This window comes from Protopterus annectens, chromosome 3.part1 (genome assembly GCF_019279795.1).
Source record: "Protopterus annectens isolate FY-2018-M chromosome 3.part1, PAN1.0, whole genome shotgun sequence".
Classification (NCBI taxonomy): Eukaryota; Metazoa; Chordata; order Ceratodontiformes; family Protopteridae; genus Protopterus; species Protopterus annectens.
In genome coordinates, this window is record NC_056732.1 from 73,407,258 (window position 1) to 73,433,130 (window position 25,873).

Here is a 25,873-nt window from a genome sequence, read left to right on the forward strand (position 1 = left end):
ACTGGCTCACTAACAGAACCCACACTGTGAAAGACTCCAAATCTGACTTCAGACCAGTGACAAGTGGAGTACCACAGGGTTTAGTCCTGGGTCCTCTCCTGTTTGGTATCTACTTCTCTGAAGTACAGGCTAACACAGAAGGTCTTTGGCTAACGAAGTTCGCAGATGACTGCAAACTAGGTGCCATAATCGAAACTCCTAACGATGTGGACATCCTACAAAAGGGCCTCACTGAGACAAGATGCCTGATGTCAAAGCCATGGCCTCAAGCTCAATGCCAAAAAGAGCATTGTCAACCCTTTTGGTAAAAACTCTGTACCCATGAACTACCACATAGGCGGTAGTCTACTTAACACTGAAAGTGTGATAAGAGACCTTGGGACACAGGTGGACAGTAGTCTCTCCTTTGATAATCACATCACCACAGAAGTCAGGAAATCCTTCTACGTGGCACACCTCAAAACAAAAGGTTTCTCATCCAGGAAAAAAAGAGGTCATTGTTCTCCTCTACTCATCACTCATTAGACCAATTATAGACTACAGCGCCCCTTTTGGTATGTACCTAACAAGACATCTACAACAACTGGAAAGGCCACAGAAATACCCCACAAAGAGGATTACTGGCCTCAAACAGATGCCCTCCGCAGACCATCTCAAAAAACTCCAGCTTTACTCTGTTGCATATCGCCTACTCAGAGGCAATCTCTGCCTAACATACAAAGCTATGTCAAACCCAGAGCTGTTGGACATGCTCCACTTAAAGAAATCCCAATCCCTCCGAGCTACATGCTCTAGGGACCTAAACCTTGTCATCACAATAAACAGAACATGCTGGAGGGATAGATTCCTGTCCCAGAGACTTCCCATACTCTGGAACAAACTACCTATCTATATCAAATAAAGCTCCTCATTAGCACTCTTCAAGAAAAATCTTGATGACTGGATGGGAGATAGGAAATTCACCCCGGGGATCACTTGTGTGGCTCTGCTCGACAGGGTCACAGGAAATTAATTTTCTTGGGTGGCAAAAGCCAGGGTACCTTTTTGGCTAGGCTTATATAGCCCCTAGGGCCAAAAGCCTAGTACCTACCTATGAACCTATGAACAATAAGTGTGGTGGATGTTTAAAATAGCCTTTTTGAAGAGGTTTTAGGGTCAAAAACTGCAATACAAATTTAGAATGCATAGAATAGATATAAATCATGTTTTACACCCCTCCCTCTTCTCTTTTAGTTATACTGTTTCTTTCCATTTCTCCTGTTAATTAGGAATACTACCCACCTGCCCTCATTTTGGTACACAACCATTCTTCCTTAATTATAAGCATTATACTCCTCCTGTCTTTTTGGTGCAGTAATATTCTCCTTTTGTTTAGGTATGCTACCTTCCTTTTTATTCCGGTCCACAGACATCCACTGTTCACTACCCTACCTGTTCTCAGTAAGTTACACTAACCTATATCTTTTAATTCAGCTATATTGCTTAACATTCCTCTGCAGGTATGATGCCCTTTCATTCCATTAATGTGCACATGACTGCTCTCTTTGGTGCACTGATCTCATACTCTCATTCAGATGCACAGCTCTTCCTTGTCCTCTTCCCCTTCTCACTCAGGTATAGTTGGTTCCTCTTAGATACTGCCACTCTTTCATCCTTTACCCATTCAGGCAAATTAACCTCATTTCTCTTATTCAGATGCACTACTTCATCCATCCATGCACTGCACAACTCACTGTCACCTCCACTTATTTAGGGGCACCACCTTCCTCCTTCTTTCATTCAGGTACACTTCCCTTCTCGTAATGAAGTACACGCCACTTATTTTTACTGAGGATTATTGCTCCCAATCCTACCCCAACTTATTTCTTTCAGGAGTACTGCTATCCATTTCTTATTTGGTATCCTATCTCTTTCCTCTTTTCAAGGAGCACAACCCTTGTTTTCCTCCTCTTCTCATTCTGGAATATTACCTACATCCCATCATTTAGGGATATGACTTTCCTTCTTGACATTCAGGTATACTACCTGTTACTTTTTCATTCCAGTATATTACCTTAGTCTGTCTTTTCACATTCAGATATACAGCCTTCACCTCCTACTTGGGTGCATTATCTGCAGCTTTTCGGGTAGATGCCTATCCTCTTACACTCATTCAGGTGCAATATCCTTCCTGTTCTGATTTAGGCATTATACCTGTCACATATCACTGAGATCACGGCACTGACCTGCTGTGGTTTATTCAGGTACACTGCCCTCTGGCATTATTCAGGTATGAACTCTTCACGTCTCATTGAGACATGCTGCTTCCTTCCTCTCATTCAGGGGTGATACTGTCCTTCTTTCTTTCTAGCACACTAGTCCCTCTGTTCTTGTTCAGCTCTACTAATCTCTTTATCTCATTCAGGCAAAGAATTATTTTCTCTCTTTCTTTCTTAGGATTACTACCATCCCCTCTCTCATTCGGGTACACTCCTGTTGTGTTCCTTATTCATGTGTTCTGCCATACAAGCCTCTCTTTTCATACAGGTATACTACCCACCACCTTGTTTCACTCAGGTATAGTGCCATTCTCTTCTTGTTCAGGTACACCTCCCTTCTTATTTTACCCTGCTCATACATAAATACCCTGCTATCTTTCTCTTATTCCAGAAAAGTGAATTCATCATCTCCTCCAGGGACACTCCCTTCCCTCATTCAGGTATGCCATCCTGCTCTCTGCCTGGTACACTTCCCTTTACTTCCTCTTGTGTTAACCTGCTATGCAAACTCTTGTGGGAAAATCTTTTACAGATAATAGTTCACAGCTACTAAAAATGTATGACACAGAAATAATGACACAACAGGCTTAATAACTTTGTCAACATCAATATATCTGGTAAGACAGAGAGTCAGTATTAATTGTAAAGCTTCTATAAACTGCCTTCTTACAGTAGAATGTATTATTTCTTTGTAAATACAGTACTGCAACATTGTACTGCCATAGTAACATAAGCCTTTTTATTTTAATTTAACATTTTTTGCTTAACATCACTCACTATTTTTTGAATTATATTACATTACTCATTGTTTTTGAATAACATCTTTCAGTGGTAATTCAAAAGTATCCTTTAGAAGTAATTCATGTAAGGCAGTAAAAGCAGAATAAAGTTAATTGTAGTAAACCTACCGGATTAGCTCTTGTACACAGAACTTCAATTAGCAGTTTTTCATTTGTTCCAGCCCCTTTCATTGCTTTCCGTAATAGTTTTGCATCATACTCACATGGAAGGTCTAATAGTGCCAAGGAAAGACTTTCAAAATCACCACTCAATTCACTTTTAAGAACATCTTCCAAATCCTGTCCATAGAAACAAGTATAAAAGACAACATGAGTCAGTTGTTTTAATTTTATGATTATTTAATAGTAACTTTCTTAATAGTTATTCACTTGGGGCAGAGAATTTGTAACAATTTGATACAGTGGCTAGCAAGGCAAAAAAAAAAAAAACAATTTATTCGAGTCGAGTCATTGAATACTTGCTTCACTTAAGAATATTCCAGGACATAAAATAATCGATTGCATGCTTACTAGGTAACTGCTGCAGCTACAGTTAAATGGAGTATTTACTTTATCAGGCTAACCTATTAGTCAACAGGCACTCACAGGGCAAGGTTTCAAATCCACAATTTTCACTAGACAATATGAATCTTGGAAACTAGATTTTATTCTCACCTCATGTGATTTATTTGTGTATACCAGCAGTAATTTCCATCTGTAGAGTTTTCATTGTGAAGCTGGGAGTGTGGAGACAGTAATTTTAAATAAGAACTGAGGGTAGACAAGTCTTATCCCACATTGTCTCTATGGAAAAAACTTTTTGTGATTTTTTTTTTTCCCAATGAATTGAAGCTTTGATCATTTTTTATCTAGTCAGGGAGTCATAGTGGAAGTACTCAGTCATTTTCTAGATTAACCCACTTACATATCTAACAATAGGATCATAGTATCATAGGAAGTTACTAGGCTATTAGCCTTAAGTCCATTAGAAGCCTATCGAAGAATTTAGCCCATGTTCCGACAAGTCAGCACCCGATGCCCCTGTCCATCAGGAACACAGATGGAATCCCAGTGGTGTATTTACTGTTGCCCATCCAGTTATCCAGGTTGCGCTTAAAAAGGGATAATGAAGTACTCTGCTTGACATGGAGAGGGAGTCTGTTCCATAGATGCAGGAGTCTCTGGGACACAAATCTGTCTTGCCAGCAAGCCCTATTGATGTCACAGACCAGGTTGAGATCACGTGTGTGGGTTACTCAAGTGGAGCTTCACTTGTGGATATGCAGCAGTCCCATCAAGGTGGGGTCTGAGATTGGTTTGCATGCCAGACAGAGGTCACCTCTGAGGAGTCTATATGAAACTGAGTAGAGGGACAGGACTTTTAGCCTATCAGTGTAGGGTAGATGTTTGAAGCCCTGGATTCTCCTGCTGAGGAACCTCTGTGGTCTCTTCAGCTGCTGCATGTGCTTTGCGGGGTACATGCCGAAGGAGGCATTGTACTCAATAATGGGTCTTATAAGGGAAGAAAACAGGGATGTTATGACCTCTTTATCCCTGGATGAGATAGTCTTACTAATGAGATGGGCCACGTAGAAAGCTTTCTGTACAACAGAGGCAATATGGTGGTCAAAAGTCAGTTTGCTATCAACCTGGGTGCCCAAGTCCCTCACAACTGATTGCATGCTTAGGACCTTGTTATTAATGTGATCATTTGTGGGGACGTCAATCTCTCCAAAAGTGATGATGATGATGCATTTTTTGCATTCAGTTTGAGGTCATGTTTCTGGCACCAGTCATTTGTTTGGGTGAGACCCTTTTGGAGGATGTCCACATCAATAGGGGAATTGATGACAGTGCCCAGCTTGCAGTCATCTGTCAGCCATAGTCCACTGGTTTTGGTCTGCACCTCATGAAAGTATATCCCAAACAACAGAGGCCCCAAGACTGGTCCCTGGGGTACACCGCTCATTACAGGTCTACTGCTTTAGATGGCTTCCCCTATTTTTACTAGGTGGGTTCTATCAGTGAACTGGTTTGCTACCCATCTGGCAACATACAGATTGATGCCTAGTTGAGAGAGTTTATCTATTATACCCAAGTGGGGAATAGTATCAAAGTCTTACACTAGGTCAAGGTAGGCAGCGTGCACCATCTTCCCCTCGTCCATGATTTTGGTGACTGTCTCAAAGAAGTTGACCAAATTTAATAGGAATGACCTCCCCTTGATGAAACCAAACTGTGTGTGATCGAGTTTTTGGAGGTAGCCAATGTCCTTGTTAATGAGGTCCATGATAATCTGCTCCATGACCTTGCAGATCAGGCTAGTTAGGCTGATGGGTCTATAATTTCCTGGATCGGTGGATGCTCCATCTTTGTGCAAAGGGATGACAGTGGCTGTCCTCCACTTGCCTGGGATGAAGCCAGTACTCAGGCTTTGGTTGAATAGGGTGCCTAATGATGCTGCAAGTTCCAGCCTGAGTTCATTTAGGATGCAGCCTGGGATGTTATTGGGTCCCATGGAGGCTGTATGTTTTCCTTTGAGAGAGCAGTGATGACTTGCTCGCTAGTGATAAGGGGAAGGAGCAGGTACTGGGGATGTCCTGATTTACTGATGGGGGGTACAGAGGGGTTAAGTTTTTGCTGAACCTGTCTGCCAGCAGGTTGGCTATATCTACGGCATTTATGTATGTGGTGTCCATGACCACCAGTTCTGAGCAGATCTGAGTGCTTCCCTTGAGACTGCAGACATATGTGAAGAAGGCCTTATGATTGTCTTTAGTAGATGTGGCCAGTCTAGACTCAAAATTTGCTTTGGACGATTTCACTAGTGCTCTTATTTGCTTGTTCAGGCTAAGGAGAGATTGCTTCCAACTAGGTACCTGCCAATTCTTGGTCCTGGACAGCATTTGTTTTACCTTTTATTAAAGAGTTTATTTATTGCAGATGTCCACCAGACAGGTTTACACTTCCTTGAGAAGGAGGATTTTGTCCTGTCGGGTATTCCTGATTCCATGCAGCTATATAAATGCTCATATAGTAGTTTGGTGTAGGTTTGGACATATGTGCCATTTCCCATGGAGAAGAAGGAGACTGTGAAACTGTTTATACTTTCCTTTAGAAGGAAATATCCTGTAGTCTAATTTACATAACATAATAAACAAAAATGGAAAGGAATAAACTGGCAACTGACTGTTTTTAATGTAGAGATTAAATATTTTCTTTATCATGGTGATTTTTCCCACTGTTGCCTACTGACCATCAGATTTCTCTATCTAAATTTGCAAGGGGACCTGTTATCCAGGCAGCCACTGAGTTTTTTTTTTTTTGCTTATGAACTGCTCCATTTTTATCTCATGGTTTGACATGTATGCCATCAAAGCAGGACTTATAATTCCAGTCAGAGGTAAATATGCTTTCATGATTATACCACTTCTAACTACAGCACTAATTAACTACTTAGAAAGCCATTGTGCCAACTGAGATCCCCATTCCCACTACATGGGGACCTGGTCTTCATCTGATGTCAGCAGTACTTCTGGGATCTAGCCATCTTCCTAATTCCCTCCAAGATGAGTAAGCCACTACTGGCTCTCACTCTCATCTTCCATGGCTGGTTCCTCTAGCTCCTATGCCATATATTGGACCAAAATAGTCTTGGTTGCAGTAAGATCCTTATTCTTCTGTTCATGGCGATTGCCAAGTCAGTTTATGCAATCTTAAAATGGTTTACAGCATATAATGGAATGTGCTGCTTTATAAATCTTTCATGCCCGCAATAAATATTAAGCAAATCTGACATATGCATTGTTCAACAGCATTACAATGTTGGCACTTGTTCTGTGCAAATGCATATGGCAGTCTGGCATAGAGATTTGAGACTGTGTGCTTCTATACCTATCTTGGCAGCAGTCCTGAGTTTGACTCCCATAGCTTTCTTTTGCCTAATGTGTGTCTCTGAGGAAGTCACTTAAGCAAACATTGCTTCCTGGTCACCTCTGAAAAGATCATCAACATCTAAGATGGCCTTTTAAAAACCGGAGTAACCAATGCCACCTTTAAAAATGACAGAAGGAATGTGAATGTAAATGTTTTATTTTACTTATTTATTTATACTGTCATGCTTTTATTTAGGTTTCTAGACACTAGGATGGTGTTATATTCAAAAAACAATGAAAGAGAGTTAGAGTCAGTGAACTGATTGCCAATGACTTGACACAGTACAGTACATCAATGCCTCAGCAAGCCTAATGAGATGAAATCATTATTGTCCAGCAGGATACAGGATTTGATAAATAATCACAAGAACTGCTTTTCATGTAGCAGCTAGAATTATCACCTTCATCCCGGTACAGGGTATAGTGGTCTCTGCATCTCCCTTGCCTACATAATTAACTCAAATGCGACCATAATTCATAGTAAACAGCCTGTGGCAGTGTCTGGGAAGGGGTGCCAGTGAAACAAGCTGTTCTCATTAAAACAGCGACTTTCATACAGTTAGGCTTATTGGGGATGTTGTTTGCTAATTATGCCTCAGTAAGCCAAATAGATAATGTGCATGTCTGATGCAGAAGCAGTCTCAGTGTTTGTACAGATGTTAAGAACATGCTTCTGTGAGACCATATCACAAAACAAGTGCTTTACGTGACTTTTGTCATGTCAACACTCTCACTTAATAGCACAGTTTATGTCTGCATTAGTCAACAGGACAGTTGGAAACAAAACTGTATACACACAAGTGCAGTAGCTTACAAATCTAAATGTAACTGACTTTCTAGGAATTAAAATAGAAAGCAAATGAAATGATAATTGCATTTTATCCTGATCTTCATTAATTTTTGGTTTTGTAAACAAATTACTTGGGGAAGAGTGACTTCCTTTCATCTGTATTATTGGGAGAATTAATAAACGTTACCTTGAGGCTTATACCTCATATACATATATTGGTAACCTTTTGGAATTCAGAGATAGCTGTGTTGGCCTATCTCTGAGGTCACGCTACATGCAAATGATGAAGTCCAGGAGATATGCATATACTAATTGGCCATGTACCCCCCCCCCTCAAGAACTGCGTTTTGGAAGGCATCTACACATTGGTTAGCAAGACAGCTCCTACCACATTGTTCAGCCATCAGAGGTAAGTACTGGGGATTATAGTGCACAGTAGGGTTGATTGGTGTGTGTGTGTGTGTGTGTGTGTGTGTGTGTGTGTGTGTGTGTGTGTGTGTGTGTGTGTGTGTGTGTGTGAGTGTGTGTGTGTTTGCCTGAAGGTGAGTGTGCAGTGTGTGCAAGTGTGACTGTGCTTTGTATGTGTGTGTGTGTGTGTGTGTGTGTGTGTGTGTGTGTATGTGTGCGTGTGTGCGTGTGCGTGTGTGTGTGTGTGTGTGTGTGTGTGTGTGTGTGTGTGTGTGTGTGTGTGTGTGTGTGTGTGTGCATCTGCCTTTGAGATAGCTTAAGATGATAGTGAGGGAGGTGAGGTAGGTGTGTACGTACATACGTGTATGTGTGTAAGTGTGTGTATATCGGTCTCAATGAATGGATGAGTATGTGAGTGAGATCAAGTGGCTAGGGAGCAGTAAGTGCATGCGCGCGCGCGCGTGTGTGTGTGTGTGTGTGTGTGTGTGTGTGTATCTGTGTGTCTATGTGAATGTGTGTGTGCGTGTGTGTGTGTGTGTGTGTGTGTGTGTGTGTGTGTGTGTGTGTGTGTATCTGTGTGTCTATGTGAATGTGTGTGTGTGTGCGTGTGTGTGTGTGTGTGTTTGTGAGTGTGTGTGTGTGTGTGTGTGTATCTGTGTGTCTATGTGAATGTGTGTGTGTGTGTGTGTGTGTGTGTGTGTGTGTGTGTGTGTGTGTGTGTGTGTGTGTGTGTGTATCTGTGTGTGTGAATGTGTGTGTGTGTGTGTGTGTGTGTGTGTGTGTGTGTGTGTGTGTGTGTGTGCATAAGTATGCATGTATGTGGGTTTGGGTGGTTGTCATACCTACACACATCCATATACTGATGAGTATAGTCTACAACATTGAGTGGAGGAGGTCACTAGTCAAAAGGGATAACTGTAATGCAGGGATGGGAGGATCACAGGCCACCAGGGATTACTTCATAAGACTTTTGCTGTAACTGCATTTAAACCAGTATATGGATTAGGGGTGGGAAAACACTAGCCACCAGGATTTACATCATAAGAGTTGTGCCTTATCAGCATTAAAGCTAGTATGGAGATTAATTGTAGGGGGAACATGAGACACCATGGATAGCCATTATGAAGTGCCATAAAGGCACATTAAATAAAAGGTGTGGGAACCACTAGACACAAGGGACTGTTTAAAAAAAATAACTAAAATTAATAAAGAGGAGAAAAAGGGATTTGAACCATGCACCCTTCCTACAATGGCCCTCTGTATTAACCTGCTGCACTAAAAAATAAATAAGGGCAGTAAGTGTTGTTTTTAAGCATATTGAGGATCTCCAGCATTATGCAATACCTACAACATATCATCATGTATTGGGGGTAAGGTTGCCACCCGTCCCGTTGTCAGCGGGACACTCACAGGTTAAGCCACCTTATCCCATTGCCCACTGTATCAAGTAGTGGGACTTGAAAAGTCCTGCTTTTGCGATCGCACTGAATTACCATGGAAAAGTCGCAATTACTTCCGGCTTTTTCACAGCAATTCAGTTACGTCACCAACCTGGACCTGCAGGCAAAGCTGCTGCCTGTTAGGTCCGGGTGCTTTAATTCGTACAGCAATTGGCTGAAATTCACAAAAGAGGTGGGCATTGGGGCAGGAAGAGCCCTGCAAAGATCACGGCTGTAGGAGCACTTTGTTTTAAGTGCTTCTACAGCCGCTAAAAAAAATGACTGAGATTTTTTTTTTATAACAAGCGATCCAGCCATCCTCCAGCCAGCCAGCCAGCCAGCCATCCTCCTCCTCCATCCATCCATCCAGCCAGCCATCCATCCTCCTCCAGCCAGCCAGCCAGCCAGCCAGCCAGCCATCCTCCATCCAGCCAACCATCCTCCTCCTCCAGCCAGTCAGCCATCCTCCTCCTCCATCCATCCAGCCAGCCAGCCAGCCATCCTCCTCCAGCCAGCCAGTCATCCTCCATCCATCCAGCCAGCCAGCCATCCATGCAGCCAGCCATCCATCCATTCATGCAGCCAGTCATCCATCCAGCCAGGTATCCATCCATCAAGCCATCCATCCAGCAGCTACTCCCACCAACCAGCTAGACACTCCAGCCAGCCATCCATCCAGCCCCCAGCCATTCATGCAGCCAGCCATCCATCCAGCCATACATCCATTCATTCAGCCATCCATCCATCAAGCCATCCATCCAGTCATTCATCCATCCAGCTGCTACTCCCACCAACCAGCTAGCCACTCCAGCAGCCATCCGTCACCCATAACAGCATTTCCTTCACCACTCTGGTGGTGGCGTCACGGTAAAGGGTGTGGTCAGTGTCATATTGGCCACAACCCCATGCACCGCTTTGGCCTGCTTAAAAGGTGGCAACCCAATTTGGGGGAAGTGATAGGACCCAGTACACATTATTCCATAGCATGCATTTACTGAAGGATATGAAGTGTGAAGCCTGAATATCTGGTATAAATAACTGACTGGTAATTATCCATGAATTACCAGGGTAGAGTAAAAGGATACATCAATGGATGACCTAACAACAGAGATAGATATGGGGTACATGGTGTGTGTGTGAGTGTGGGTGTTTTACTGTGTCCATGTGTGTGCAAGAGGGACTGAAGGAGGTGCCTTTGCTTCCACAATATGGTCACCAACATGTTACCTGCTGTGGAAAGTGCTGATCTGCACTTTGCGGCATGTAATGAGATTCAAAGACATACAAATTAGCCCATAAGCATGTCTTTCCTCAATTAAACTAATTTGTCTGTGAATCACAGAATACTGCATTGTGGGAGCAGAGCCTTTTTAGCGCAAGTTGTAGTTTATGGTCAAATAATTTGCAGGTTGTAAATGTTTGTGGAGTGTTTTTAAATGAGGCATAGCCCATCTGAAAATAATCTTAATATTTTTAATATGTATATGTAAGTATCAAACAGGGTAGTATTCATAGTCCCAGAGTCCATATGTGCACTGGACCAAAAGGTGAGGGATGCCACTATACCTTTATGCAAATATGCTCAGTGCAGTTAACAGAGCTGATGACATGAAAGTGAAGGGCTGTGCAGAAATGCCCATAAGCTTTTATGCTGTCTGTAACTTCATAACATGGATTAAAACTAGTCTTGTTATATGCAAATGTAATTGTATTAGTGTAAAGTGATGATTACTTTCAGCTATTTTAATAATTTTGAGCTAAACTGGAGCTTGTGCAAGCCCACAAACATTAATGGTGCTTAGTTAAAAAGAGCAGCACCCATCACAGCTACATAGGAATGAATTTAAAAAACAGATATTCAGTAAGTTATTATTTACTGAATGTGTTGGTGTCCTTATGTGGACACTCTTAGTGAGTCTTTATAAGTTTGGAAAGGGAAAGAACAGACATCTAGAAATAGGAGACAAGGAAGACAAAGTGTACACAAAAGGAAGAAATGAAGAGGCTGAGCTGGTAGAGGTGGTAAAGGAGGGAAACTATGTTTTGGCAGGGGGTGGACCCCAACATTTTTCAAATGTTTTATATAACAGGGAAGTTGGGGAAGGAAAAGGGGAAAAAGGTATATGAGAGAGGATTAGGGTGGATTTAAGGAAAGCATACAACATAAAAGACAGACAATACAGAGAAGAACACTATGATCGGCTCTCACTGGTAGGGACACAAGACATACAGGTGGCAGACAGACACAAAAAGACAAGGGTGAGAAAGTGTCAGAACAGGTCTCTCCCAGGTCCAGAGGACCTTATTTATCACTGTTGCCTAATGTACCTGTAGTTGGTGGAACTCCACTGATATGGGGTTAGAGGCTTCTGGTGGCTCAATGGATGGAGCTAACCTGGTCAGCAAGTCTTTAACACACTAGAGGAGGCCTTGCATTGGTGGAAGATGTCTCTACACCTTCCAGTCACCTGTATCCTCAACCAGGTTCTAAAACTCATTCCATTCCTGACTTTCAAGGCTATGCAACACCAGGGTACCCACATGATCAGAGCCCCTGCCCTGACTCTGTGAAGATCAGCAGGCAGAGGGAGATGTGATCAGTCCCTGACCTGGGATCTCTGGATATGTGAAAAAATGTACATAAAAGGGAACAAGAGCGCATCCAGGAAGATGCTACCATTTAAGAGTTAGCAGTACCCACTGTGATGACTATGTAAAGACATGTCAGGTGAAGGCATATCTCCCAGCTAGTTCCAGAGACATGCAAGGCTTTGGCTACTGATCAGCAAATGTGCATTGGCATTGTTCTGGCACAAAAAAGTCAGGTAGAAATGGTTAGAGTATTGCAGGGGGTATATATGAAGAATTTTGTCAGTTCATGGGAATGGTGGAGGTCAGGGATAATACCATGATGATGTTCATACACAGTACGGTGGCACACAAGGAATTCATGTCAGCCTCCATGTGCACACTAGTAAAGACTTAAAGAAAGAACAACTGAATGTGGATGAGGGAGTATCCCCACATGAGGGTAGAGTAGGCTGCACCCCAAGTGATTCTCAAGGTAGTGCTACAACAACTACAGATGACATAACATAAAAGAAAGCAGACAGGACTGATCAGTCTCCCACAACACATGGTAGGACCTCCTAGTTAATAACTCGGTCCCACAGCACTGCCAGATATTAGCCTGTAAAAGTTCCTTTGTATCCAGCAGATCGTGCTTTGCAGTAAATCAGCATCAAGCTCTCATACCAGTGCTCAGTCATGATCACTAGGACCATTGCCTGCACTATCATTAGGGGACATTGTGTATGACACCTCAGCTATATAATCACATTGTAGACCCCATGGATAAAACTCAGACATATATATAAATACAGAACTACTTACAACATACATAAGACTGACATGATACTATGCAAAAATAAAAATAAATAAATAAACATCTATGACTGAAGTGACACCCCACCCTCATATGCAAAAATGGAAAAGGGGGTTGTGGATGGATGTACAGCTCACAGTTGACAGTTAAGCATCAGAGTGAGGATATGAAAAAAAGCAGATACAGCAATCAATTAAATGTGCAGAAAAAAACATTTCATTACATAATAATGAAGCTGTTTGATAAGTAGTGACAGTAGGCCATGCAGCACACAAGGCCCAGAGCTAAAACTGCAATGACTTAGTTTAATCTGTTTGATATTGCAGTAACGGTACCACTACTTGAGTGACATGGCCCATAGTAGAGGACTAGATGCCACCTCTTTGTTTGTGTAGTTGTGTACCATGCACAAGCCTTCCAAATGGGATCTCTTCATACTGCCATTGGCTGGCTGTTATCACATTCATCGCTGGTTGAAGGAACAATAGTGTTGCCATTATAGGGCAGTTCAATACCAGACTGATGCATAATAATGTTGTAGAGAATGCAGCATGTGGTGAACATCCTACATGTAATAACACGGTCGTACTGAAGGGTACCCACAGATTCATCAAGACAATGGAAATGGGCTTTAAGCAGGCCAAACACTCATTCAATGATAGTCTGTGACTGGGACATGGCAGTGTTGAGATGTTCCTCAGCAGCTTCCCTAGGGTTAGAGACTGCTGTCATCAGCCAGAGTTTGAGTGGGTAGCCTGCATCACCTGAAAATGGGAAAAGGGAGAAGACACAGCAAAATAATGGGGGCTTAGTACTTAGTAAAATATTTTTCAAATTATACCTGCATTGATTACTGTGACAAGAAAACTTTGCACTTACCAAGAAGGTGACTATGAGGCATTCTACTATGCAGCAAGAGGTGGTGGAGTGAGCTTGTTTGCCAGATGTGGGAATCATGGGCACTGTCAGGATGCAGGACCAGCACATTGATTATGCATCCCCATGCATCACATACCACCTGCCAGCTGATGGAATGGTAGCCCTGTAGCCCTTCCTGTTCTGGTAGGGTTCTATGTGTGGTCAAGATGAGGCCCTAATAGCAACATGGGTGAATACACTGCACCAAGCACATCTTGAAAATATACCATCTACAGAAGGCATTCATGGTTCTGGCTCAGTCTTACGGTTATACTGGCAGATAAATATACTGATCCACTTGTGGCAAGAGAATATTGAGGAACTGCTGAAGTATTCTTGAGGAAGAAGCCTGAGAAATACCCAGCGTGTCCCTAGTTTGTCTCTGGAAGGTCCGCATGGGAAGCATAGTAAGGGCTATACATACCCTAGTGTCCACCGGTATAGGAAGTTCACACATCCCCCCAGTCCTCTTCAGTGGGACATACAAACTCACTAAAGCCCTTACAATACCTCTATCCACCTTAAATCTATCAAGGAGTTCTTGATAAGCAAAGTTAAAATGAGTCAGTCATTGGCTACATCTTGCCTTCTTGGTCAACTAGTATCACTGAGCACTTACAGTTTTCTTGAGGCCAAAACTAGCAGCTCAAAAGCAAAAATAGCCAGGCTGGCAGCAATAGCAAGCATCTTCACTAACTGCAAAGTAGATAGAAAAGGTGTGACTTTTTATAACTTATTTGCATGCAGCTCAGAAGCAAATAAAAAGGAGGATGAATCGGAAACAAACAGGAAAAGACTTAATTCATGTATATTTGCCACACTAGTTTAAGGCATTCCTCAACTACACATCATTACTGTCTCATGTGCATACATTTTTAGTAAGCTTATTAAACTGGCTGTGCTTGCCTCTGAGAAATGTGCTGAAGCGGTGCTTAGCCAAAGCCTGCACAAAATCCTGCTACTCATACGTACATTGACTGTGAATGAAATCCACAGTAAGTCACATTCAGCTACATTCAGTGTTCATCTATTTGAACATTTATTTAAAATATCATATAGCTGGTTACAATGGCAGAGCATTACAGGCTTCTTGTTACTTAGTGAATCAATATGTAATGCAAGGATATGAGACCTGGAGGTCTGGCTCAGAAGCAAGTAGCACACAAACCATAAAATTCAGTTTAAAGTATTAAGGCTAGTGTTTTTAACAGGCTTAGTCTTGTAGTTCAGATTGATTTCTTCAGTTTCTGTTTTCCTGCTATGTGTCTCTGAGCAAGTCACTTTCCCAAAAAAGGCTCCCAAGTTGCTCCTGGAAAGAGTTTTCACTTCAGTGGCTTTACCCGGTTAAGTAATTAATAAAAAAAATGTATGACAGCATAGAAGTGTCCTTGAATTATATGTTCCTTGCACACAGCAGAAAATACAATTAATTTGTAGCAAACCTCACTAAGCAAGGCATCTACAAAACTAAACTCTGATTCAAACATTTAAGAGAAATAAGCAAAGAATGAAGGCAGAAAAACACAAGGTATATTTGGCAACATCTGAGGGCATCTTGCTGTTGTCTAATAATTAAATGCCATGACATTGCTGTAGAAACAAGAGCTAAATATATCTGTTTGTTACCAGCTACTATATGTGCTTCAGATAAAATGGTACCTATATGAACACAAATGATTTTGTGAAATATTAATTGATCAATATATTGGTACTAACCTTGCCATACATTGTCTTGTAACTCTTTTTTATCTCTTGCCTCTGCTGTGCTGTTCGGCTTGACAGGACTTCAATAATAGCTGCTTCATCTGTGCCTGTTATTGGTAACACAAAAACATGCTTTCAGTGACTTAAAATAATAACAGTGCTACAGATGTGCTTTCAGTACTGATGAACAACCACATTGGGAGGGCATTCAGTACTTAAAGTACATCTGTAGTGTTGAAATAGAAAAATGCTAATTCAAAAGAGCAGATGATAAGGATGAATATGGAGTTCATGATGTACCTAGTTTGAATGTTGGTTATTGGAAACGCTGTGTGACCTGCTTATCAGACATTGCATCCACACCATCCCCTAGGCCTTGTAAGGATGGCCTTACAGCTGTACAATGCATGTTTTTATTATACCTCTCTTCCTTACCTTAACATTCTTGAAAAAGGCAACTTTGTTCTTAGACGCCTCAATTTCTCTTAAGTTACTTAAAAGTGTATATCACGTCCGGCCTCCCGCTTTGTTCTATTAGGATTATACATGCTTTGTTCTGGTCTCTCTTATATGATTATTATTACATACCATGTAAGATTTCTGTTGCCCAATCCCCCCCCCCCCCCCCGCTTGGGCTTCTGTCTTATTTATGTTCTTATAATGATGAGGTCTTGAGATCTGTAGAATTGCAAACTGTCTTTATAGAGTAATACTAAATTCTTGCTAAAATGGAGATGTTTGCCACTGTGAAATCCAGCATTCCACCAGTTCTCACTGATGTTTTCTCACTCTGCTAACTTAACACTAGCAAATTTAACTAGCCCAGGACCTTTTGCTTGTTTCCTATTGAGGCAACTTTCTCTGGAACTGCACACACAGTTCTTGTCTGTTTACTGCACAGATTTTTCATCTTATATTTTCAGCACTGATCTGAAGCTGCCACATTTTGACCATTCCCTCAGTCTTGGCAAGTTTTTTTTTTCACATCCTTGCTATGTTTAATTTTTCATCAGTCTTTTGCATAACTTTGAGTCGATTTTCAGAAAGGCTTTCTGCAAGGTCATTTATAATAACATTAAATGGGAGGCTGTCAGCCCACCAACAGCCATTTTTATGAATGCTGGCAGATTGCAGTAAACTCGCTGAAACAACTTTCAGAGAGTGTGGAGTTTTCTCTTACCTCCAATGATGTGTAACCTTGGAACAAGTATATATAAGTTTGGGGGTGATAATGCAGGAAGCTTTCCCACCCCCCACCCCCCCCACCCCCGTGCAAAAAAAAAAACATACTTCCAGTGTTCACTGAAAGTGGTTTCGTTTTTTTTTTTTTGAATCTGTCAATGTTCATGTTGTTGTATCTAATCAGTGTTGGTTCATAATGCTGCCTTAGAATCTACTCCAATTCTGTGATCCTCTAATGTAGAGGCACTATTGAGTACAGTGAAATGCACTATAATTAGTCATTTCACACATGATTCTTTCTTTTTATTTCAAATCTGAAATCTGAAATTTAATCTGATACAAATATACCTGTAAAACAACTTATGTATCTTTAATATAAGTACACCAGTGAAAGATCTTTTGTTTGTTAATTCCAAATCTAAAAGCTCCATTAACATTAAAGGCTTCAGGACATGCTCAAACAGGGGAAATGCCAGAGTTAAACTGCTATGCCAGAGCAGTATCGTAGGGTCTTTGTGAGACTACTTAAAAATGCACATAGTCGGTTGCACACAAAAGTTGTTTTGAGGTTCTGTACAACTGTATTCCTACTTGGGGATAGAGCTGTAATATATGAACTCACCAACCCACTCATGCACACATAATTTGAGTACAAGCCTCATCTGAACTTTGCTATTCAGTTAAATTGGAATGGGACTATGCATTATCCACTTCATTGATATCAATCCATCCTTTCAAAATCTATTTCTATCATGATAGTTATGTGTGAAAAAGTGTGCCCTTTCCAAGCCTCTACCCATAGTAGTTAGTAGAACTATCCAGGATTGTATATATCTGGGATGCCTGAAAACAATTAAGTCACTGTTTCCTGAATCAAACTGCAATAGCTTTATGAGCTGCACTTAAGCCTCATAGAGCCTGTAGAAGGCAACCTGAAATATGTTATTTGATCTAATATGTTATTTGATCTAAAAGAATGAACTGGCTCCCCACCGAAGCACCATGTTCAGTCATAGTCTCACATCAGGCTTTGTGCCCATGAATGGCACACAGCAACAGTTATCCCACTCCACAAAGAGGGAGCCAACACTGATCCTGAGAACTATCGCCCTATTAACCTGACGAGCCTGGTCTGTAAGGCCATGGAACGTATCATTATGGAACTCATAAACAAAGACATTGGTAACCTCCAAACTCTGGACCCCATCCAGTTCGGTTTGTGAAAGGCAGATCATGCCTCCTGAACCTGACTGACGTCTTTGAGGCAGTCACCAAAGCTGTAGATGAGGGTAAGGTGGTTCACTCAGCCTATCTTGACCTCGCCAAGGCTTTTGACACCATCCCCCATTCTGGAATTATAGCTAAACTCACTAAACTAGGTATAAATCCCTACGTCACAAGAAGGGTTGCCAATTATGACAGAACCCACACTGTAAAAGTTGCAGACTCCAAACCTGACTTCAAACTAGTAACAAGTGGAGTACCATAGGGTTCAGTCCTGGGACCTCTACTGTTTGGTCTCTACTTCTCTGAAGTACAGGCTAACACAGAAGGCCTTTGGCTAATGAAGTTTGCAGATTACTGCAAACTAGGAGCCATAGCTGAGTCCCCAAATGATGTGGACATCCTACAGAAGGGCCTCACTGAGACAGATGCCTGGTATCAGAGCCATAGCCTTAAGCTCAAGGCCAAAAAAGTGCATTGTCATCCCCTTTGGTAAAAACTCTGTACCCATGGACTACCACATAGGTGGCAGTCTACTTAACGCTGAATGTGTGATAAGAGACCTGGGGACCCAGGTGGACAGTAGTCTCTCCTTTGATAATCACATCGCCACAGTAGTCAGGAAATCCTTCTACGTGGCACAACTCATCACAAAAGGGTTCTCATCTAGGAAAAAAGAGGTCATTGTTCCCCTCTACTCGACACTCATTAGACCCATTATAGAGTACAATGCCCCTTTTGGAATGTACCTCACAAGACACCTGTAGCAGCTGGAAAGGCCACAGAAGTACCTCACAAAGAGGATTACTGGCCTCAAACAGATGCTTTACACTAACCGTCTCAAAAAATTCCAGCTTTACTCCATAGCATATTACCTACTCCGAGGTGATCTCTGCCTAACATATAAAGCTATGTCAAACCCAGAGCTGTTGGACATGTTACACCTAAAGAAATCCCAATCCCTCCAAGCTACATGCTCTAGGGACCTAAACCTTGTCACCACAATAAACAGGACATGCTGGAGGGATAGATTCCTGTCCCAGATACTTCCCATACTCTGGAACAAGCTATCCATCTGTGTCAAGCAAAGTTCCTCATTAGCAGTCTTCAAGAAAAATCTTGATAAGTGGATGGGAAATAGGAAATATGCCACAGGGATCACTTCTGTGGCTCTGCTCGACAGGGGCACAGGAAATTAACTTTCTTGGGTGATGTAAGCCAGGGAACTTTGTTGGCTAGGCTTACTTATGCCGATAGCCTAGTACCTACCTATGAACCTATAAAATATGTGTTTTCATTAGCCTGAAAAGATGTGCAAACATATGACATTTTTATATGCAAGGTATGGAAAAGTAAGTGGAGTTTGCAACTAAAGATTATAACTGCATTCTGATAGGAAATACAGCAGTGATTTATAGAAAGGGAAAAGTACTGCAAACATGTGCAACAGAATTTAATTATTCTGTCCTGTGATTGCAAGATCTGTAACTATCTCTAGACTACAGAGGTAACATGCTATAGAAGTGCAATGAGATTGTTATTTAAGGAGATTGCTAAATAGGAGCAGGAAAACAAACTGAGTAGTAGGGGAATGTCTCTAAATGTGAAGACTTATCAAAATTAAACTTAGGGCTCAGCAATTCTTTTAGTTACAAAACATGCTGGAAAAGGTTTAGCTGTAGACAGGTGTTTTTGTTCCAATGCAACCTATTTGTTTAAAGAGTTTATTTTCTTTTTTCTCTGGGCAAGTCCTTATTCTGTGCATGTTTAACTAAGTAAAGAATTTGCATTTATTTACTTTTAAAAGGTTTGTGGTTGATGGTCTATGTATTTATTAATTGATAGCAGGGTTTTATTACTAAATGATGAAAAGTGGTGACAGCTGCCTTTAATTGGTCAGAGTATTCTAGCATTTGTAACAAAAATAACAAGATTTGCGCTGGGGCACCACGTTCCAAAAACTGCAAGTAAAGATAATGTAAGTCCCATAAAACGGAACGTGGAGGCTTGAATAAAAAAGCATGCACTTTAAAACACCAAAGCAACTGCAGCCTGTACGGCAAATCGTAAGTCCATACCAAAGGTAAAATTCACCACAGGAGATCAATATCACACAACTCCAGAGTGCCAGGAACGTTCTTTATTCAATTTGAATAAAGAACGTTCCTGGCACTCTGGAGTTGTGTGATATTGATCTCCTGTGGTGAATTTTATCTTTGGTATGGACTTACGATTTGCCGTACAGGCTGCAGTTGCTTTGGTGTTTTAAAGTGCATGCTTTTTTATTCAAGCCTCCACGTTCCGTTTTATGGGACTTACATTCTAGCATTTGTGTTCAGAATTAATAGTCTTAGTAACAAGGGGGCAGTAACTGGGAGTTCCCCAGTCAGATAATCTGGTATAGCAACAGTTTTCTACGATAGACCAGGTTAGAAGCCTGTGGAGTTGGAGAATATTACCATTCTTTCCTGGAAGTTAACATGCAAGTATATGTATTTTATGTAACAGTCTATAAAAAGACCAGTAAGTGTGGACAAGTGAGCACTGAAAAGCAATGAAAATCAGAGAGAGTGATTTGAAAGGAATCTGGGGGTGCTAGAACAAAATGTCTGCTTGGTGGGGTGTTCAGTGTGAAGCCTATTACTGGACAACAATGGTAAATGCCCATAGCCAGGGCAATAATGTACATTTCCACTGTTAGATAATTCATCTGTGGCCAGTGGCAGAGGTCCAAGGACTGTAGCGTCTGCCCACTGTACTTCACAGTATTATTTAGGTACACCTACCTTCCAGCTGTCTCAAGATCTCAGGGTACACTTGCATACAACTAATGACCACTGTCGTGATTCAAATAAGATAAAATGTAGATTGGACAATGCTGTGGTGAAGACTTAGTTTTGACATGCCTTGGATGAAATGGAAATCATTTCATCTGATGAACATGGGCTTGCATGATCTAGTGATGTTTATTTTGTTCTACTATAAAGATGGGAAAAAAAGGCAGCTGGGTGGTAAATGGCATGCGGTTGTAAAACACTTCAGTAAAAAACACCTGTGTAAAAATGTAAGAATCTTCTCATAAAATGCACATCTGCCCAGGATTTCTACCACTTTTCTGTCCACAGAATTCTTTTTATCTCAGAACATGGTTTTTGCCTTGGCCATGGAACAGAAACTATATTATTTGTTTAATGTATTTGATCTGTGGCAAATTTAATCAATATGAATATACTGTTCGTTTCTTCACTTTTTTTAAATTATCTGTGTTGTAAGCCCAACTATGTTTCAGTGTCACCTTGACACCTTTTGGGCTGTCTGTGTTAGGTAGCTGCCTATTGATTCACCAGTTACCTTGAGAGAAGGGTCCATAAATAACACGAGCTATCTCAATCTTGTCATTGTTGGCACCCATGGAGATACCACAGGGATATGTTCTCAACCCCCTGCTCTTTATATTCTTAAAAAACAAATGTTCTACCTTTGTGGTACATCTACTGTCATCCAGTAACCAGATGACTCCATAATTTGATACTGAGGTCATTCTGCTAGCTTTCACTCCTGCATTACTCAAATTCAGAAATGACTTGATGATTCAGGCCTTCATATTAGAGAAACAAAAACTAAAGTAATAACTCTTTAGTATAAAAAAAAAAATCTCACACATAATTTCAGACACCATCACAGGGTGAACCCCCCAGAAAGTGTTGAACTCAGTAATGTTATGTGGTGCCTTTTCTGATGAGATCCTCAATTTAATCAGGTCAATAGATCTGAACTTCCACCTTAACATAAATAAAACCTGCTGGTATGATCGACATCTCAGAAAATACCTCTTTATGAATTTTAAATCCCTGTACCTATGAAGCATAACAATTCCCTGATTGTGTATAATTGCAACTTGGATGACTGGATGGGCAATTGAAAGAACACCCCCGGCTGGCCCCTCAAACTTTTATGGAAAGTGGATGAAATTAGGTTCAAAATAATTTATTCTGTTGGAAGTCAGGTATTAATTAATATTTTGATAAATTCAATGCAGGATCATGAGGCTAAGCTACAAATGGTTCATCAGATAAACAGCCTAGTATTAACCTATGAATCTATTATTTTCATGTTTTATCTATTGTTGTCATACTTAGACATAAGCTAGGACTTCTACATAGAGCAAAACAATTCATGTCTGTCTTCACTAAGGCCACATAACTAGGCTGTACAGTTGGTACAGTTCTCTAAGCCTCAACAAACTTACAGCAGAATTGTTAAATTTATCTATGGACACCCCCTCAAGGATGCATTACTCAGGTTCTTGTGCTGACTCATACTCAGGCAATAAATAAACATAACACACTAAGAACTGCACACTAGAAACTATATTACCCAAGTAAATGTCTTGTATTGTCATTAAAAGAATGCAGTACAGTTGGTCATAATCTGTCTATGCAAAGTCCTAGGTACAGTCAAAGATAGCTACTAGGCATGCAATCCAGGAGATAATTAAGGAGTCTAGCCAAAAATTCCCAGTTAATAAATAAACAGGTAAACAAATGAATAACTCAAAACTAATAGCAATATGTTTGTATTTTTTATGCTCAAAAAATGGTTAATTTATATCCTGGTTCAGTTCTGCTATAGCACAAGAGCCAACCTTAATAACCCATACAGTGGTGCTTAACAATTGTTAAGCACCTACTATGCATTGTTAAGGTTGGGTTTGCACTAAAAACAGACAGCAAAGACCAGTAAATGGGAAGCAGCAGGGCATGAAATGGCTTGGTTTCAACTCCCATTTCTGCCTGCTGTCTGCTAAAGTGCACATGCATTTGGAATTAAACTCCTTCCCTTATACAGGGAATGTGAAAAGATGCCAGCCACTTCCCCACTGCTTTTCTGACTTTCAAAGCCAGAACAGCACATCACATATTTCTTTAATCTTATTTTTGATGAGCTAGCAGTACACAGACAAGATAAATTTCCATGCACTACAATGAATTATGATTGGATCTCTGATTGTAATGAAGAATTGTGTGCTCTCAAAATGGTTGCCAAGATTCACCTCTGGAGCTTGCTCTCATGGTGAATTTCTTGGCATCCATGTTTTCTACATATGATATGCTCATTACGATTGGTAACCAAATCATAATTCTCTGTGTATTGTTCATTGTCTGTATTGCCAGTTTTTGAATGCATATTTTGGATATAAGTAGGAAGTTACAGTAGGGCAGAGGTCAGAACTGCAGCCCTATAATACTTGATTCCACAGAACAGTTCTTGGTTGAGAACCATCTGTTTAGAGTCTTTATGTCCTGTTTGTGTGCATGTGTTGATTTTAGGTACTCTAATTTCCTCCCACATTCAAATGATCCACCAGAGATGAATTGGATTTCTTCTGAGTTAGCCCTAGGTGTGAGTGCTGTGTGAGTAATTGAATGTGTGCATCCTACAATAGATTGGCACCCTATTTAGGATTAGTTTCTCTGACTTGCACCAAGTTTTGGGAGAGGTTCCAGCTCCCTTGTAACCTTGAAATGGATTAAATGGGCAAATGAAGAATGAATTAATTTTATTTCTACATTTAATACTGTGACAAATTGTCACTTATTTACTAACAAAACATCAACACTCTTAATGTTTAAAATATCCTTACTAAAGAGAAAACTGCCTATAGTCAAAACAGATTAGTGACTTCATTCTTAAATTAATTAAAACAACCATTCCTTTCTGCAAAAGAATGAACTAAACAGATCTACTCCAGTCTGCCTCCTTGCCTGATGTGATATTTGCTTGTAGTTCCAAACTATATAAGCAACCCAAATATAAAGCAAAACCACAAAGTGTATAATCCCTAGAGAAGCTGCAAAAGGCAGAAATATAAACAGCCTTTGAGCTTACTGGTGGAAGCAATATCCACACCTCAGATTTTCACTGCAGTACAGAACTCAAATTATACAACGACCCCCTATTAATATTCCAAAACGTCCACACTGATTGGTCAGCATGCACTTTGTAAATCAGAGTTATAGTAATGGAAAAAGGTCCGGTCGCACGGACTTTTTCCATTACTATAACTCTTTTTTTACAGCAATGGAGAATGCAAGATCCCCGTTGTTTCACACTGTCTCGCTATGTTAAAGGAGTTTAACATAGCGAGACAGCTTTAAAAAAAGCAACGGAGATTCTCTGTTCCTTTTTTTAAAGCTGTCTTGCTATGTTAAACTCCTTTAACATAGCGAAACAGTTTGTAAAAAGCAACGGAGATCTTGCTTTCTCCGTTGCTTTTTTCAAAACTGTCTCACTATGTTAAATGAGTTTAACATAGCGAGACAACTTTTAAAAAAAGCAACGGAGATTCTACGTTGCTTTTTTTAAAACTGTCTCGCTATGTTAAACCCGTTTAACATAGCAAAACAGTTTGTAAAAAGCAATGGAGATCTTGCTTTCTCCATTGCTTTTGCCCACAGTTCTGATGTACTGCGTAGGCATACACATGTGCAGTACATCAGAACTGCCGCAGAATACCAGACAGCTGCAGAAGGGCAGCAAGGAGGCATTATACAATGCCATTATTTAAGAAAAGTAATTTTTTTTTCCTTAAATAATGTCATTGTATAATAGCAATAACCCACTTCTGGGTGTGGGTAATGCTGGATTTACCCACGGTTGGCTTTGTTTGGCAACTTGGGCTTCGCCCTCATGACCAAACCACACCAACCATGGTAAAGCCAGCATTAACCACACCCAGGCATGGGTTATTGCTATAATACCCTATACATACATCCAGCAGCTGGCAAAGAAATCTACAGTAAGACAGGAAGTTCTGAAAATTTTCTCACAAGGTCAAAATAACTCAATGTAAAACAGCTCTCATTTTTTTTGTTCAAAGTCTCTCTTTTTAATATAAAAAGGCATGCAAAAGCAGGGAGTTAACTCATTGGTAGTCTCTCTTTTTCACTCAGAAAAGAATCCTGCTTCCCTCTAAAGTCCATTTCTATAAAGCAGTTATGTTCTTCCCTAGTTTCCCTAGGACTTCTTGTACAGGTCAGTCCACAAATGTAAAAACTGGGGAAAATGTTCTTTCCAAAATTGCATTGTAGATGAAATTGGTATTGCCCTCTACTCTTACAGCACATTTTTGTATTGCCACTTAAATCTAGTTAATAAGAATTGATGTCACAGCAATAGTATACGTAAACAAAATTACTTTGTATGCACATAAATCACACTGCATTGGTATAGTAGCTCATAGTATTAATAGGTGAATACTAGGCTAACTGCCTTGATGGGCCATTTTAAGTTTAGTCAATAATCTGAGGTCAGAATTAAACCATATACCGTATGTCTATGGGGTGAAACCTTAACCATTATACCAAACCCACAGGACTGTTTCTAGATGTATGACAATGCTGGTGGCATTTATTGCATTTTAGTCTATACAATGTCTCATCTCATTCAAGTTTTCCATTAAAATGTCTCTGGTAATTTTTTGTCCCTGGTCTTACCTCTTAGAACTGTTTTGTCATGTTTCTTCTGGGTGTACACTAGAATATTATTCTCAGATTAGAAGATTATTCGCCCTGTAGTGGTTGGGTTTCCTAGTGTATGGGTTGAAGGAAGTAAAGACTGCAAGAAGTGATCTACTGCAACCACCCTGGCAGTCCTTGAGGCCTTGTTCTCCTCTTACTATAGTCATTTATGAATGAAGTGTATGAGGTTGAACATTTGTAACCTCAGTGGTTTCTGTCTAGTGTGTAGGCCCATGCATGCAAATACTGTGCCCAAATGATGTGTAAGTCTAATGCAAGCCAGGATTTCACTCTTCATTTTCTTGTAATTGTTGGTGTTTATGTAATATAA

General features: G+C 40.6%; 1 protein-coding gene across 1 annotated transcript in view; it reads right to left on the reverse strand.

Annotated features, from left to right (window-relative positions):
• ANXA13 (annexin A13) overlaps positions 1–25,873 on the reverse strand; it is a 293,708-nt gene that overhangs the window by 150,359 nt on the left and 117,476 nt on the right. The window contains exons 3-4 of the mRNA XM_044066589.1: positions 15,629–15,723; positions 3,167–3,337 (exon numbers count right to left, since the gene is read on the reverse strand). Of these exons, the coding sequence (XP_043922524.1) occupies positions 3,167–3,337; positions 15,629–15,723 (266 nt within the window). The remainder of the gene's footprint in view (positions 1–3,166; positions 3,338–15,628; positions 15,724–25,873) is intronic.